Source organism: Melopsittacus undulatus, chromosome 18 (genome assembly GCF_012275295.1).
Source record: "Melopsittacus undulatus isolate bMelUnd1 chromosome 18, bMelUnd1.mat.Z, whole genome shotgun sequence".
NCBI lineage: Eukaryota > Metazoa > Chordata > Aves > Psittaciformes > Psittaculidae > Melopsittacus > Melopsittacus undulatus.
Genome location: NC_047544.1, coordinates 2,653,899 through 2,671,235, shown reverse-complemented (window position 1 = coordinate 2,671,235; position 17,337 = coordinate 2,653,899). Strand labels below are relative to the sequence as shown.

Below are 17,337 nucleotides of genomic sequence, written 5' to 3'. Positions count from 1 at the left end.
CAGGGCTGGTGATTTCCCGTGTGATTTTTGGTTCTTTAAATCCACCCCCAAAGAAACATTTTTGGACTAAATGAACATTTGCAGACCAAGAACTTGAGAAAATCTCTCTCAGGCACACACTAATTCCACAGAGGAGGGGTTTGTTCTGTTCCTTTGTTAACAGAATAAGCTCTGCAGCAGCAGTACATTCATTAAGTGATTGAATGTTTAAAAGGAATTTGATATCAGTTAAATAGTTACAAGATCCTCTAATTCCTGAACAGGAGAAGGCCAGATTTTCAGCTTTTCTGTGGCAGACACAAAGGGACAACTGATGCTATTGAATGGCATCTTAAACCCACTCTAAGTGTGGTTGAGTTGGAGCTGCAGGACAAAGGGGGCTCCAGGCCCCAAGAAGCCAAAGCTTTAAACCAGGATTAACCTCTAGTAGCTTCAAATATTCCATATTTCCACTAGGCTTTATATCAGTATTACTGTTTCCTGAAATCAGGATTTTTAATAGGGCTGCTTCTGCTCCTCCAGCTGAAAACTGCATTGGGGAACAGAGTGTCTCCATGCAGACCCTGATGTGCAGAAACCCTTATTTCCTCCCAGCCAAAGAGAATCTCTAGTGTCATAGTCAAAGCTGGCCATCAGTTCTTGGATGGAGAGAGTGACTAAAGTCCATTTTGCCTGCTGTAGTTGAAGTCGGGCTCCTCAACCTCAGTTTCTGTTATGTCTGAGATTTTGGAGTGTGTCCTTCCTATTTCTTCCAGGGCACAGGCTAGGGAGTCAAGGTCACCATCATGTTGATGTCGGGCTTCCCAGAGGTCCAGAATGACAGCAGATGGGCTGCTTTGTGTAGCAAAATAGGAGAGATTCCTAAAAAGAGGGGAGAAAAAGGTGAAACAGAGAGGGTGAGGAGCAGTATAGGGGTGATATTTGCAAAGAATTTGGTAAAACAAGTATCTTAAGCACATGACCTCCTAACTCCTTTTATTTATGGGCTTTGGACATACTGATCTGAATAAATACATTAACTACCTATTCACAAGCATAAATGTTATTATGCATTTGTATTACATTAAGATACAGATCTATAAATATGGGAGAAAACAGATAAAGCTATAGCACAGAAAAGGGAATTTGAACTTCAATGTCTGGCATTTTAAGCCAGCTCTAAGATAATTAAATATTTACTAATGACCATTTCTGTTCTGTTCTCATCAGTCAAAATGAGGAAGAAACCATTTTTTAACTCAGGCTTCCCTAATTCCCTTCTCTCTGAACATTCATCCCTATTGGAGATTGAAAGTGAACATACAGGGAATAGTGTGTGTATGTGTATTACAATTCCAAGGTTGAAGAAGTTCCTTGTAGCCACGCTAGGAATGGTTCCAGTGCACTGCCAGAACAGATTCCTGTCTACACTGAGGAGCTCAAGCCAGGCTGTTACTCTTGCCAAGTAACACCTTGCCTTCTGCAGAACTACTGATACAGCAGTGGCCTGTGTTGTGGAATAGATGGGGAAATATTATGGATTATGCTGTACAGCAGATCTGTGGGAATCTATGCAGTCAGGTGTTCATGCTCCACCATCTGGGTTGTTTCAACTGCTCAACAGCTTCCTTTTTCTACCTGTGAATTTGATTTTAGCAAAGTAGATGCTGCAAAGACCCTACAGGGGGTGTCTCCAGTGCAGAACCCACAGTTAACAGGTTATCACCACGCTGGTCTTACACAGTCAATGTGGCCTCCTGAGGAAGAGAAATCTCCTCCAGCTTCCTCTGCACTTGGTGAGTGGCAACAAGGGAGATTACAGTGCTTGGCAGTGGTAGTGAACACTGGGAAGTAAAGCAGAACTTTCTGATTCTCTCAGTGCTGCAACACTACAGATCTCTGTTTTCTTCGGTTCAGATGTGTTTGTTGAGATACCCAGGCAAAACAAGGCATCACTGAAGTTATTCTGCTTGACTGAAGTATTCCTCTGCCCTCTTGGGAACATATTTATGGTGGTTGTGACAATCACAGAATACTTGTGTGAGTGAACTGCCTCCACCAATTTAATTTAGCCAAGCGGAGAAAGCAAAATAAGTAGTAAATTAGTTTTTACAGCATCCTTCAGTTTTAATAATCATAATATTATTATTCCCAACAGTAGAACATTACTTTCTTTTTTAAATATGCCTTTTACTAAGAAAAAAAACCCAAACCAAACCCTGAAACCTGCAAAATGAGTAATTCATTTTGGAATACAAAATACAGAGATAGAAGCCAAGGCAACAGGACAGATGATTTTCCTCAGAGAACATGCACCCTCCTAAGCCCTTTAAAGCACTGCTTTCATAGTACACAGCAGGGCCAAAGTCCTTCTCTAGTTTGCACTTTACCAAGACCTCAATGAAGAGGAGGTCTGGTCCACAACAAAGAACCTGACCTTGGAAGCAAACCTCAGGTAGCGTTCAGATAAAGCAGTTCCTGGTTTCAGCAGCTTGTCGTATTCAAGAGACTGTATGAGCTAGAGCTTATCCTTGAGACTAAGGATGATAATCGCTATGTTCACATCTTTAATACCAGCAAGTAAACAAAACACCCAGAACAGCAGCAAATTATTCCCACTGCACATGTAAACCTCTTCCAAAGTGTCTTTTGTTACCTGTTAATGCTGTTCTTTTGTGCTAACATCTGCCAGTCTTTGCCTTTGGCGTTGGGTGTGTCAAACGTTGCACAGATCCGTTGCCTGATGGAATAGGGGATTTTAAATGCCTTTGGGCCCATCTGTGCAGGAAAGTTGCTGTCATCATGTGCAAAGAAGGTGATGGTTTCTCTTTCATTCTGCATGGAATGCAATAGCAGAACAGTTAGTGAGGGCATCATTTTTCTGTCCACCTTGGTCTGTAGGCAGCTCTCTAGCAAACTAGTAAGAGTAACACTAGGAGTTACACCAGAGACTCTTGCTTAGAAATAGGGAACTGAGACAGCCTAAAAGATGGACACAAATATCTCATTTGTGATTTTTAAAATACCTAAATTCTGTAAATACCTGTTTTTCCCTATTAGAAATCTCCTTGGAAGCCACGTCTGGCCCATTCTTCTCCTAGGAAGTGATAGTCTTGTTTAACAGAGTCACATTTCCATGCCTTACTCGTTGCAGTGAAATGCAGCATAAATATTGAACAACAATGATGCTATAGTCTCTTCATATAACATTTATGACACCTCCCCAAAGCCATCCATGCAGAGTAATAGTGCTGTAGATCTATCCCATGGTCTGATTGGTTTAAATTAACTATGCAGAACAGTAGTAGATTTTCATACCCTGCACATAGGAGATAAGCTACTGCTACCTGGTTAGTTCAGGGAATTGTAAAGCAAGGAGTAATTCAAGTATTCAGTTGTTATTTCTCTATTTATTTTCCAGTCAAATTCCCCTCACTCCACAAGCACTTTTTGAGATGGGTGTGAGAAAGCCTCCATCCAGCAAATCTCTGTGAGGGCAGAGCTGTAGCTCTGGGAGGAAAAAGTAATGGCAACAGCACCATTGTACCGAGATAGCTATAGAATGCTAGCAGTATTTTATGAAATAACAGTAGTGAACGTGGCTGTATTCTGAGTGTAGTCTCATACAGAATGGTGGTTGTGGGTTTCTTATCGAGTTGCTGCATTCTCTGCATAGTGCATTTGGCAATGGGCAATCCAGAAGTTTTTGTTTGGATTAATCAACAAAGAGGCTCAGTAATTTAAAAGAAGGAGCTAAAGTTTTCTTTGCTGTAGGCCACATCCTCAGCTTGAGCTTGGTGTCTTTCCCCTGTGAGCAAAGCTGCAGTCCTGCAGCCAGGCTGTACACAGCATGCGCTAATAGGGGAACAGAAAGTGGCCCAAACAGCACACAACCCATCCATTGTCCCCTCTGCAAACTCTTCAAACAAAACCTTCTGCAAGAAAACTATTGTCACCAATTTGAATATAAATGACTTTTAGAATTGTAGAATCTCTAGTGTAGAGTAGCAGTAGTAGTAGAATTGCAGAATCTCTGGTGCTTTGATTTCTAATGGAAGGATCTATATGGCTTTATATATATATTAATAGTTTTGAATGGGAGATAAACTACTCAGGGATAGAAAGGACAAAACGGGGAGGGATGAGGTCTCACAAGGCAAACAGGAGAGGATGCTTTACCTCTAGAATGGAGGTCTGGATCTGCAGGACCTGCTCGTGCCCCTTGACTTGCCGCACGCAGACCTTGCAGGCCAGCTGCGTGGTGGCCGGGCTGTAGCGCTCCAGGGAGAAGGCGCAGTGCAGAGGCTTGGGGCTGCTGCACCACACACGGGAGAACGGCACCTCCTGAGCAGACGTATCCCATGGGAATGCGGTGGGAGAGAGAAGGTGAGACCATCACAACACAGGAAAACCCCCATTCTTCTCTGTGCAGTTGTGTTTACTGACATGCTGCAGGCTCAGAGTAATCAAATGATGATTCAGATGATAAATACTGAAGGGTTACATGGACTGAAAGCTTAGATTCCATTCAGTGACACAAGACGATCAGACACTCTCATTTAAAGTGAAACTTAAGATGCAGTGCACTTACTCCTGGGCAGGGATCAGAACTCTTTCTCACTCTAATCTGTGCCTCCTTGCCATCGCTCTGTACTACAGACTCCAAATACTGCATCTTCCCATCAAGAACTGTTCCTCCTGTATAACTCATGCAGCACGGAGCAGGATAGGATGTTTTCTGTATTTATGTTCCATCCGTATTTAAAACCACCCACTTGCCTGGGTAGTCACGTGTAGCCCAGTGCACACCAGTGCTCAGTCTGGTTTACTTCTTAGTATCATCCTGTTTTATTCTGTGACTACTTTCAGTGACTCCTCTACTTCAGTCAGGGACACCTTATGGGATGGATGCCCTCATCAAATGCTAGACAGAACTGCAGGAATGAATCATCAGAGATTTCTGGCATCTCTGGTTGTTTTGGGTTCCTAAAAACATATGGAAATAGGCAGAAGTACATAGGGGCAGCTAACTTCTAGGTTATGATCACTTTGTAAATAGCAAAGTTTGCATACTGGTCTCCTCTCTTTATGCTTTCAAAACACTTCTCTTAATTTCCAAACTAACACCAGCTATAAACCCACTTTGGTTTTCTACATGCAGCCATGAAGGCATGTAAATAGTAAAAACAATTATATCAAACATGCTCTCTATTAATTCCAAAATACTGAAAAATCCTGGAGACTGATGTAAAAAGGGCAAAAAAGACTGATACTAGTATTTCATTCAACTGTATTTTAGCATTCATCCATATGATTACAGGACAGCATCAGTCAGTGAGCAATGCCAGTAACACAAGAAAGCTAAAGAGTTTCGCATTCCTTCAGTATTTAACATTGATAGTTATAACTGAGAGACCAACTAGTCACTTGTCATAATCAGCTGGTTAAATCAAGTAAACCATGCACGCAGTCCTTATCATCAGTTTACATGTGGAAGCTCACCTAAGAGCCTGCAGCTCAACACAGGCATTTCCATCCTTGCCTTCCTATAAGCAGTTTTTTCTTGACTTAGGTTGCAGTCTTTCTGTGTCCCTGAAGACAGGAGCTGTGCACTGGTGATGTGGGACACACAGCTCCACAGACCAGCCTCATCCTCCACTTCAGAGTCAAGATTACAAGGGAGGATAGAGTTGTAGCTGAGCTGCAGTTCACTGCTTCTTCAGTGTGTCTCAGGCTATCTGTAATGCTGTGCTAAGTGGTAGTGATAAGCTCTGTGGTTAGATCCTGAGTTGGTAGCAGCAGCAAGATACCAACAGTGATAAAGAAAACATTAGCAAAATATTAGAAGTGGAGCTACTGTAATTAGATTTTTCCAGAGTAATCATCTCTGCTTTCATTCAGAGTGGAAGAGTCACTGAGCTGAGAAGAACAATATGAAATATAACACAGGGCGGGCAAAGCAGGGTGGGATGAGGAATGTTTCAAGTATTCCAGAAATGCTTTCAGTTTTATTCTCCCTTTACAATTAAGTTCCTAGCAGAGAAAGGGAATGTAAATCATCTCATAGCTACAGAGAGGTGCTGGATCCTCCAAGAGACATAAACCACCGGGAGGACAGCTGCTGCCAGCTCCCAGAGGTGCCTGTTTGGCTTCTTAGCATGCTTATCACAGCATCTTCCTGCTCTAAAACTGAGCCAGGTTTTAAGGGTTCCCCCTGGTTAGTTGTGAGCAGGGTGGGAAGGGTGGCAGGCAGGATGCCAGGCACTTGGCATCTGCTCCAGCAGAATGGCCAGGACAAACAAAGGCACTTAGTATAGGCTGGAGAAATCCTGACTCCCACCTGCCATTAACTGCTTCTACCAGTTTTCCAGGAGGATTTACTCATCTGCTCAAGCCTTGCAGCAGGATCTCATTAACACAAATCTTCCCTCATTGTACTGTCTGATCATGGTTTCATTTGGTGGATCCAATAGACAGTTATGGAACAGGCTCTTTTCAGCTGTACTTGACAACCAGAACAGCCAGCTCCTACATCAAGCTTTAAAAAGAAGTGTGGTATGTAGGAGAGAAAACAAGCATACATGGGAAGAAACTCCAAATGGAAATACAGAGTTTTTTCTATATCAAAAGGCTGGAACTGAATCAGAGCTGTCAAAAGAATTGGGCCATTTCACAAAACATTTCACAGGGAGGGAAATACAAACTAGTGTAAATTGTTCTGCAGTTTCTGTTAGAAATAACTAATGCTATTTCTCACCTCTCCCAAGTCACCCAAACTCTGCTCAGTTATCACATGTAAATACCTGGCTCCAGTATCAGCCCTGCGTCAGCCCATGTGTGAGCAGAGGTTTTGCACACGCTGCTTTAACCCTCAGTGGCTGCTGATAGAACAGGCCCTGCACTGAGCACAGTCATCTGGGCATCCTCTGCCTGTCCTAGAGCAGTTCTGGAGAGCATGGTAGTACATTTCAAACCACCTTTTGCCAAGACAGTGGGTGATACAGAGCTGTCTGTCTCTGTGCTTCCGGGAAAGGGAGATGAGGCTGAGTTCTGTATTTTAACAGACTAACCCACTTTATGTGCCAGCACATCACTTGTCATTTTCAGTAACCATATACTTAGAAATTGTTACTTTGTTTTGATTTTTCCTTTCCTGTTTTCAACAGCCTCTTTCATTGATGTCGTACAGAAAAAATATGCTCTCAGTTTTAATTCTTAGCATACATGTGCCACTCTTTGAACTCACGACATTTAACTGTTTAATTTGAATGTTCCTTTCAGCCACATATTCAGTTATCTTGAAGTTAGACTGACAACGATATCAAAACCATCCTGAGTGATAAATTTAACAAGAACATAGGCCTTCCATTGGAGGTGATTGAAATGAGAGGAAGTACAAGCTTGCATGTTTGTGAAGTGAGAAACACTTAAAGCATTCTGTTGTATATGAAATCTGTGTTTGTCAGAATCTGAAGGCGACGCTTTCTTGTTGCACACTCGAGATTAAACCCACTCCTTGCAAAAGCAGAAGGGAACAACATCTTATTTGGGTTATGTCAAAATTGTTACTCCCTCTGAACTTCAAATATGAGCAGAGAAAATGGACACATACCTGACATGCAGTAAATGGTTTAATCCTCCAAAGGAACGGAGGGATGTCAAGGACAGATATCTGCAGACTGAAGGTATTCCCTTTGAAATGCAGAAGTTTGGGTTCCTCCAGTAATTGTCCTCCTTGGAGTCTTTCATCTGAAACCACTTCCTGCAATGGCAGAGGAGGAAGGCATTTTTTTCTCAGGATTAGGAACAAATACCAAGTGTAATAAAAATTCATCTTTATGAAAGGAGCCTCATTCCCCTACAGCCATGAGGTCACATGCAGGAGTTTCTCTTGGGGTAGATGATGGACATTGGCATTTCACCACTGGAGTCAGAAGGATGGTCAGGCAGTGTCAGCTCTATGTCCCTGGGTGTAAATGAAGCACCTGTGACACTGTCTTGTTGGCTGCCTCAGCATCACTACCCACTAACATCACACTTGGAGAGCAGAACCTGAGAAGGAAACTCAGGGTATTGCAGTGCATTGGTGGCAGTTGTCATGTTTAGGGGTTTCAGGCCAAAGTTAGCCAGTTTTTTATTGAAAGTTCTCATGTTTGACTGTTACTATTTTATTGAATCCCACAGGATCACTGCTACAAAGGAGATGTTTGCCAGCAGTTTGTTACCGGAGAGCTCTCTAACATCAGCATGGAAGGGGGAACAAGACTACATCAGCCCATTTCCAGGTAAAGCTCTTTCCCTCCAAAGAGGAAAATGAAATCTGTAATTAGTCCCTTTTCTGGAGTAACACAACTGTCCTTGGTGCTTTAATTAAGCTCTGGAATAAAAAACCCCTATGGGTTTTGTGTAGTATTCCTTAAACCTGACATAAGAAGCTCAGTAATGTATTTTACTCAATGGGCTAAAAGGAAGCATGAGAACCTCAGGCATGCTTGGTGAGTGGTCTACTCAGTTATAGATTAAATCAGCAGCAGTTTTGGTGGGACAGTGCTCTCAGGACTTTGGAGAGCACTAAAAAGGCCACAGCAAGTGTATGTGAGGGACAAAATGTTCACGTTCATTTCTCCTTGCTTGGATGTTTGCAGAATAACTGGACAAGACCCTGAGTGATGCTGCAGGGGCTGACTTTGAGCAGGGATTTGCCTTACAGCCCTCTAGAGGTCTGCTCCAACCTCAGCTTTTATGGACCTGTGAATTTAAAACCAAACAGACAGTAAAAAGTCACCCCTGCCTGTACTTACACCGTGTTTATTCCTATAGTGTACAGCAAGGACACCAGTGAGGGAGGGAAGCTTGCAGAAGTCTTTACAAATCAGCTAGTGAGCACTTCCAATTACCAAAATATGGTTTATCTGCATGAAGTATACAAAATCTGGCTACATCCCTGAGGTTTGGTGCAAAGGTACTATTAGAAGAGCTACTGGAATCACTGAAAACATAATGACTGCTGGAGCTTTGTGAAACTATAATAACGGGTTTCCATTATAGCCCAATTTACAGGCATTCAGTGCAGTTTAACTCCTTGTGGCTGGGTTTATAGGAAGGAAGGAATAAGGATACTAGGTTTTCATTTCCAACTGCAAAGGGAGTAGCTTATTTTATAACTATTTCTCAGAATTCCCTGAATGTGTTGGAATTCTTTTTTTAATGTCTTGTAGTTCTATAGATACTCTTCCACCTTTACTAATGCATGTGGTCCTGAACTCCATGAGCATCAGCAACAAAGGATTTGGTGCTTTCAGATTTGGAAAGCCAAGAGGTTACTAACACACTAGGAATTACATCAAGGACAACATCGTCTCTTGGAGAAGTGTTCACATAGGGACAAAGTGAAAAATCACCTGGTATTTAGACAGGCCAGCAGCATGTGCCAGACCAAACCTGGTATTCCCAACTTGGATTCTTTAGCCAAAAAAATGGGTATTTTCCACATTCACTACTTCCTTCACATTTACACCAGACAAAGTGTTGCTTGTGTTTAAGGGAAGTATAATTTAATAAATACACACTTGTCTCATTATGTACAAACACCCTCTTCTGATTTCTGTGAATGTGGAAATCTGATAATTATTCTTCTAACAAGTTTCTATAGGCTCCTCCAGCAAAACACCAGTAGCCCAAGAATTGTGTGTTACAAAGGGTATAATTACAAAGCTATTGTAAGGCTTTAACAATGCTTTCAGTGGCTTTGCTTTTATTAGAAGCACACAGACATTAGTGCTTGCTTCATTAAGATTCATGTTTCTATTCTGTATGATAGGAAGGGGAAGCAGAAATTCATCTGTCACAACTGTCTTCATTTCAGCTCCCAAAAGAAAACCATTTTGTTAAAGCTTCCGAGTTTCCTAAGGCTGCAAAAGGCAGTGAATGGCATTGTTTTATCCTGGAACACCGTCTAGAAATATCTTGCTAGTTTTTATTGCCACTCAGGGATTGTTTTGTGCTGTGTTTTGGGCTTTATTTTTAAAGGGGAAATACACAACTGTAATTGAGTTTTTGTTTAAAGATGGGAGGGAAATCTCTTTCTTCTTGCTCAAATTTTAAACAGGAGAGGAAATCCTGTACTGACTAATGAGGGTGTAAAGGTGATACTATACACCAGGTGATAAAGACTTACACTGCCCTCAGAACTCAGCTCAATGGGCCATACAGAGCCAAGGCACTGAGCCCAACCTAACCCTGTGCTTATCAGCTGTAGCTTTGTGTTACCCATGGCTATGTGGCTTCTGGAATGGGGCCAAAGTAGGGTTACCTCTACCTGGCCAACAATAAAAGGACAGTGTGTCTGTCCTGCAGCTCTTGCAGCATAAATCCACAAGTCAAACAACAGTGCAGAGAAATTAAGGGACTTACTCCAAATCATGGAGCAGTGGCATAAGAAGATAACTATTCTCATCTGTTTGAGCCCAGGGATTGTCCCCAGGAATGTTAATATTCGATGGAAGACAAATAAAACCAAGTTAGTAAAGGGAAACCATTTACCTGAAACGCACAAGGTGTGTTATCCATGCAATACACTCTCAGATTGTAATCCAGAGAATTGCAAGACAGGCAGCCAAAAACGGCGACTTTCAGCTGTCGAACGGCACAGTCAGAGATCGGTTCTCCAATAAGAGCATAAGTTCCAAAGCTGTTTAAGAGAATGTGACAGGCATAAGGATCCAACAGGCAGTAGCAAGAAGTAGTTTCCTCTTCCACAGACATCACTTCCTGCAAAATGAAATTCAGGTTTAAAAATAAAGTATGATAATAAAATCAATAGGCCTTGACAATAGGAGTCACAACATTATTTAACTCAACTGGAACATAAAGCATTTCTGAGGGCCAGTCTGCAAACTCTCTACTCATGTTAACCTCAGGGAAGGGGAGAAGGTGAGTAAATACTCCCAGCTTAGCCCTGAGTCAGCACTAGGATTTATGGCAATGCTCTGTGCAGAACTCGGTGTGTACAGTAGCTAATGACAATGCATAAGCAATTTTAGCATCTTTTCTCAAGTGCTCGTGACTTGCTGGGTAATTTTCCCCCTAATGTCAGGTTAAATTACCTGAAGTCAATAAGCAAACCCTGAGTTTGGTTTGCTTACTGGTATTTGGTATTTACTTGTTGGTATTTCTTTCAGAGCATGCATTACAGTTATGTTATTTTTATCTAAAACCTACCTATCCACTCTTCATTCTGCATTACAACATCATTAGATGAACTTCTGAGCAGTTTGCAGCCTGGTGTTCTGCTCCTTGTTAATTCCAGGGTGTTTGTAACCAACACAATGGAGCTGACTAAGTTACTGAACGCATTTAAAGTGGGAAAACCAGGCTGAACTTGAAATGGTTTAAATGGGAGCAGCAAACATCATAGTGCTTTATCCTCTTCCTTCTCTAAAGTGAGTTATGGTACCTGGGACTGTGTTAACTACTGTTTTTCCCCTCACAATGCATAGAACCAGGTAGGTCCATCAGCAGCAGTGCAATAAAATCTGAGCATCTATGGATTTGTGTCTCATTACTGAGTTCTGGGGTTCTGCTGTGTACAGTGAACACTTCACAGCTGGGAAATTCAGCCCCTTTCTGTCCTGTGTGGATTTATGTAATGGTGAACAACAGTTTGGTTCATGCTTTAGCTGACCCTTCCGGAGTATTATTGGAAGGCTGTCCTTGCAAATGATGCAAGAGGTTTAACATGTTGGAGACTGCTGCCTACTGAGCAGTTTCAGTCAGAGATGGCCAGTGGGCTTAACTGATGTAGGTGGACAGACCCAGATGATCAGATGCCCATGTCACGAATGCACAAAGCTTAATTTCCCAGTAAATCAGGACTAGAAAATACATGTTCAACTAAAAAAGCAAAATATTTCATTGCATGTCCACTAATCCTTCAGAGGTTATGAGCACAGCATGGTCACTGAATGCCCATTAAAGTGACACATACAGAGACAAGATTTTTATCCTTCTGGATTAAAAAGAAATGAGATGTATATGAAGTGTATTTGTAACGAGTTCCATAACTTTATGTCATGGTAAATTCCTGAATATAATGATCTGCTGGGTCATGGGGCTCTGTGGGAGCTGTGACCTATCAGAACAATAGACTGATTTACTGGCTCCACTATTAAGTGATCTGAGAAACCAGATAGTGTCTCCTGTCATAGGGGATAGACCCTTAAGTGTTCTGCACACCTCAGTGAAATAGCTGAAACCAGTTTAGCTGCTGCTTAACAATATGCAAAATCTCTCTCTTTTTTTAAGTTGGCTGTTTCTGTCACATAATCTGTGCCCCATTAGCACCTTTTAAGAGTGAGGGAAGTCTGAACTTACCTCCCATTTTCCTTGCTGTGTCCGTTTCTTCAGGTGAATGTTCCAGTGCTCTGAATTGACCTGTGCGCAGTGCGGTATGGTCAGGGCAAAGGGGGTGCTGACAGCCACCTCTGAGGGCCCACAAGTGACTTCTGGCCCTAGAAGAACATCCGTGCCCTCTGGCTGTAGGCTTGGGGGGGGAAGAAAGACAATAACGGCTGTCAGGCAATTTTAGTAAGGAGAAAACTGAACTGCAAAGTTTAAAGTATTTTAGTTAAAACCCTAAGTCCCTCCCTCATCTGTTACATCTAAGGATAAGAATCCAATTACTGTGCTAATTCTCATGTAGAAGCAGTAGCTGGAGATGAAACAAAACCATTAGGCCACATCTAACTCAGATTGTTGGCTGGTCACTTTAGGATTCTGCTCTTTAAAAATCACATTTCAATTTGCTTATACCAAATCCACCACTCAAATTGCTGTGTGCAAGTCAGGCCTGCTTTATGCACCAGCTGCTAGTATTACCATCTAATTCTGCCTTCAAAGCCTGTCATCAACAATATTTTCACAGTAGTGAAGATAAAACAAATTATGGTTTAAAAACACAGTCTGATGAATTTCCCCAGATTGAGCATGATCTCCCTGCTTTGCAAACACATTCCTATCCGGCAGCAAGAACAAGCTCAGTGTAACCTACAGCAGCTGGGAGGGATGGGACTGCTCTGCTGAAACCAGGTTTGTGCACATGGGCTCCCTCACAGCCATCACCACAGTTAAGTCTGGGGATTCATCTCATCCAACTATAATCACCTGTGGTTGGTCACATTAACTGCTTGTGATGTTAGAAAGATGAAATATCCCACAAAAAGCATTTCTTTTCTTTCATTCCAATGTAAATTCAACCCCATCCCACATAAATGTGTTTCTGCACCCCTTACAATAAATACCTGTGCAGAACCAGTGGCAAACTGGGTGACACTCACTTAGACATTAAACCAAGCAACTGAAGCATCTCGGCCTGTTGGTTTTGGGTTAAAAAAATCAAAGTAAATGGTGTTTCCAGGATAAAAATAAGGAGAATAACCTCAACCAAGATATGAGATACAATAATAAAATCAAACTCTAAATAAGGGAAAATCCCTACTAAAAATTAGGATATAATACCCCTGTCACATCTCAAGCTAACAACAATGTTACCCTTCAGAGCTTTGCAATAGCAACAGAGCAACAGCCAAACCCTTCCCCTGCCTGAGCACTCTGTGCCTATCGCATTAAAACCCAAGTTACCCAAACCACCCTGAATAGCAGCTTTAAGTGAATGTAGCTCTCATGTAGGCACACTTAGGTGTTGTCCTGCTCTTGAATCAATCAGATTCCAATCCTGCAAATTGACTGTGCACATCTGTCACCTCACCTTGGGATAGCATCCGCACTCTTAACTGCAATAGCAGGAGCTTAGAAGTGCACTTAGCCCTGCCACTCTTGCTAAAGATTTGAAAAGTTCTAACAAGTTCAGTGTACTATAAACTACATGTGCAAGTCTTTGTGAGCTGAAGACTGGAGTGAGAACAAGAGCCACAATGGAGCATCTTAGTGGCAGCAGCAGCCCCAGACCTGATCCCCAAGTGAGTACTCAGAGCAAAGAGTTGAAGCAGAATGCTACTTGCTTCTGCTTATGCCTAGGAATAACAAGCAGTTTTCCACAACTGCTGCATTGCTAGGGAAACACAGAACCCCATCACTTAACCCCAACCACTGCTGCCCTTTACAAACAGTATTTGATTACCTTAAAATAAACCCTTACAGCAGTTACCCTAAATCACCTCCTTACAGCTAATTTAAGAAATCATCATTTCTTAAATATCACTACAAATACAAAGACAAATGTCTCCAAATTAGAAATCCTTGAGCCAACTTTTATATATCTTTATTTTTCCCTAAGTTACAGAAAGTGCCAGGGCCACTCTGTCATCACTGACTCCCCAGTCAGCATCAGCAGCAGGGTGTGTGAGTGACCGATGATGGGCCAGGCTGAAAGGAGCTATTTAATTGCTTTTAGAGAATCCTTCCCCTTGTAGAACATATTGGACAAACATATGGGAGTTCTGGGAATTATTTAATGCCAAATGAACTGAAATTGGTTAATTAGATGAACTCTCACACTTGTTGCAAGTAGCAAGAGTCATCTCTGTGTAATAAGTGACATGGCATTAAGACTCTCATGCAGTTCTGAGCCATTTATTAGGCAAGGCAGGAAAGGGAAACATTACCAAATGCCAGCATTTAATATTCCCATTCCATGCTGGAATACTGTGGAGGTTAACTGGAGAAGCAAGGAAGTGCAGAGGAAACTATGACAAGTATCCTTTTTTTTTACCTGAATGCAGTGAATTTTAGGGAAGAATTTCATATTTGCCTTTTAGTATTTACTCTCCCAATGGATTATCATGAGCATCTGCACCAGAGACCTGATGGTGGAACAAGGGTGTGTGTGTGATTTATGTCCTTCTTACCTGGATTCCTTTTGAGTGATGGCAAGGTAGATTTCCCAGGAACTCTCCTCAGGAATTGCTCCATGTGGTATCAGCAAACTGACTCCTACAAAAGAGCAAAGCCAGAACTTACCTTTGGGAAAGGCTCTGGAGGTAAAGAGCAGTGCACAGTTGGCCTCTGATTTACAACACTAACAAAGGCCAACTGTGGGAGCAGAGGAAAGCTCCTCTGAAATAGTGGTTCTGATACAACACTGTATCAGATGAAAGGAAAATACATTATTAATATGAACTACATAGTTATTAATATTTAACTGGTTTAGAGCCTGGAATTATATAGAATCATATAGACTCTCATCCTTAAAAACTTCTTGCTCCAACAGAGCTCTTAAACAGGTGAATTCTCTTTGTTCTGTATCCCTGAGTGACACTGGATTCATAGTCTGGATGTAGCTTAAGGCTGCTCTGCTTCCTCAGGTACAGGCAAACATCTTTGTCTGCTTCACCACTTAGAAAGGGAATAATCCATGGAAACAAAAGCTACCATCAGCTGTTTCCTTAAGGCTGAAACAGCTGATGCAAGAGTATCCAACATAAGGAATTTTATTCAGCATAATATGAACATGATGATGTAGTGCAACATACTGCAGGGCCAAGATTTTTAGCATCCTTGATCTAATTCTAATTTAGTGCCGTATGTTTTCAGCTAATTTAACTTCTTCAGTCTAAAGTTCAGCCCACAAAACTCTGAAGTCACAAAACAAACTCTACTTCTTAATGCAAATTGAGCATCTCTGCTGCAATGTTTCAGTGCACAGCCCAATCCTGAATTGGAGCTGACTTTGAAGTGCCCCACTCTGGGAATCTATCTTGCTATTAGGCTAAAAGAAAGAGAAACCCAGAAAGCCAGGAGCAAATGCTAACGAAAGGCATGCTGAAGTCCTCTTGGAGAGAGGAAGCTGATCTCCAGGGATGCCTGTTTGTTATATGCTGCAGCCTTCAGTCACATAATGAAGTCTGACAATAGTAACGCAGTCAGATGTTGATGCTGTAGATTCTGCTTTGAATATGACCCCATTATATAAGATGCTGATCCAGTATCGACCTCCTTCCTGGGGAGCCCTTCTTTTGGATCAGGATCCAAGTAAGCAACAGCTTTGATTAATGTGACTTTCATGCTGAAAACATCAAGAGAGGCAGTAATTTATAACAGTTCAAATAGGCATAATGCCTCTTTACTACTCATCACTGGCTTTCTTCTGATCAGTCATCTCCTGTGTGGGCAACATGCTCTACTTCCCAAAATTTGCATTAAGAAAGCCCCTTTTTCTTTCCTTTCTTTTATCTAGTTATAAAACGCTCCATCAGGCAAAGCAAGTTTGATCTAAAATTATTCTATATGCTTTTAATGCAGAAGGATCTACCCACCTGTGTTTGGAACCACTAGACGGCCTCCCAGGTGTCCAAAAATGGCAGTTGTCTTCAGCTCACTTGTGCTTGAAATAGAAGACAGGTTCTGAATGTATGTAGCCTTGTTTCTAGCCTGTATTGTACCAAAAGCTCTATTATTTCCATGAGGGAAAGTTCCAGAATGTGCCTTTCCATGGTACTCAGGTCTCTCTGTCACCCCTAAGGACACCATGAATGAGCTCTGAACTTTGACTTTGATGTCTGACAGTGGGTTGAACAGTGAAGACTCCGTCATCAGCTCCTTGTCAATGGGGTCCTGCAGGCAGATGGGCCCGCTGTATGTTCTGCTCACTGTCAGGTCGGGCTGCATGGATGAGTTCAAAAGCAGGGAATTACCTGGGAGGAACCAGACCCAGAGTTAGCAACTGTGTCAAGGAGGTAGAGAGAAATCTCACTCAAAGACTTGCTCTTCCTTCCTGATACCCTCAGAGCTCCAAAAAATCCCATAAGCTGATGTTAAAGAATGGATGAAATGGTGCCACAGATCTAACAAGTACTCTGACCACTGTGTCTGCTGCACTTGAGGCAACTCCAGAGTGCAGGAATCCAAAAGGAATTTCCTTTTGTTTGGGATTTAGGTTTGTGTGAATGCCTGTTTGCTTTCTCTCTACCTGCAGACCCTTACTGTGAATGGTAACTTCATGTGTGAGGGAAAGTGGGTTGACAAGGAAACAGAACAAGAGTAACGTATGAAGAAACATCAGAGTTACTCATTTAGGAGCATTTTAGCTCAGAAAAACCTCTGAAAAACAGAAGGAAAGGATGGATTTGGGGTGTGAATTTTTGGCTGGTTTGGTTCTTTTTTGTTCAGGTTTTTTTGGGTGGTTCTTTGGTTTTTAGTAAGGGGGTGCAGGTTGGGTCACTAACATTAGAAGGACATTTCTCCAGAGAGCAGAATTGGCATCACACTGGTCTGTTGTCCATATGTCAGGAATGTGCTCCCTTTTCTCAGCAAATCCTGAGAACTGGCCTTTTTCCAGCTGAACTATTTAGTTTACAAATGCTCTTCTTTAAACCCCCCCAAGACAGAGCCCAAAGTACCTGA

General features: G+C 42.0%; 1 protein-coding gene across 1 annotated transcript in view; it reads right to left on the bottom strand.

The window, feature by feature from the left end:
* Positions 1-656: 656 nt before the first annotated feature.
* UNC5D (unc-5 netrin receptor D) overlaps positions 657-17,337 on the bottom strand; it is a gene marked incomplete at its 5' end in the record, with an annotated part of 57,908 nt that continues 41,227 nt past the window's right edge. The window contains 8 exons of the mRNA XM_034070456.1: positions 657-861; positions 2,636-2,814; positions 4,159-4,323; positions 7,592-7,741; positions 10,522-10,749; positions 12,352-12,520; positions 14,844-14,928; positions 16,251-16,628. Coding sequence (XP_033926347.1) covers positions 657-861; positions 2,636-2,814; positions 4,159-4,323; positions 7,592-7,741; positions 10,522-10,749; positions 12,352-12,520; positions 14,844-14,928; positions 16,251-16,628 — 1,559 coding nt within the window. The remainder of the gene's footprint in view (positions 862-2,635; positions 2,815-4,158; positions 4,324-7,591; positions 7,742-10,521; positions 10,750-12,351; positions 12,521-14,843; positions 14,929-16,250; positions 16,629-17,337) is intronic.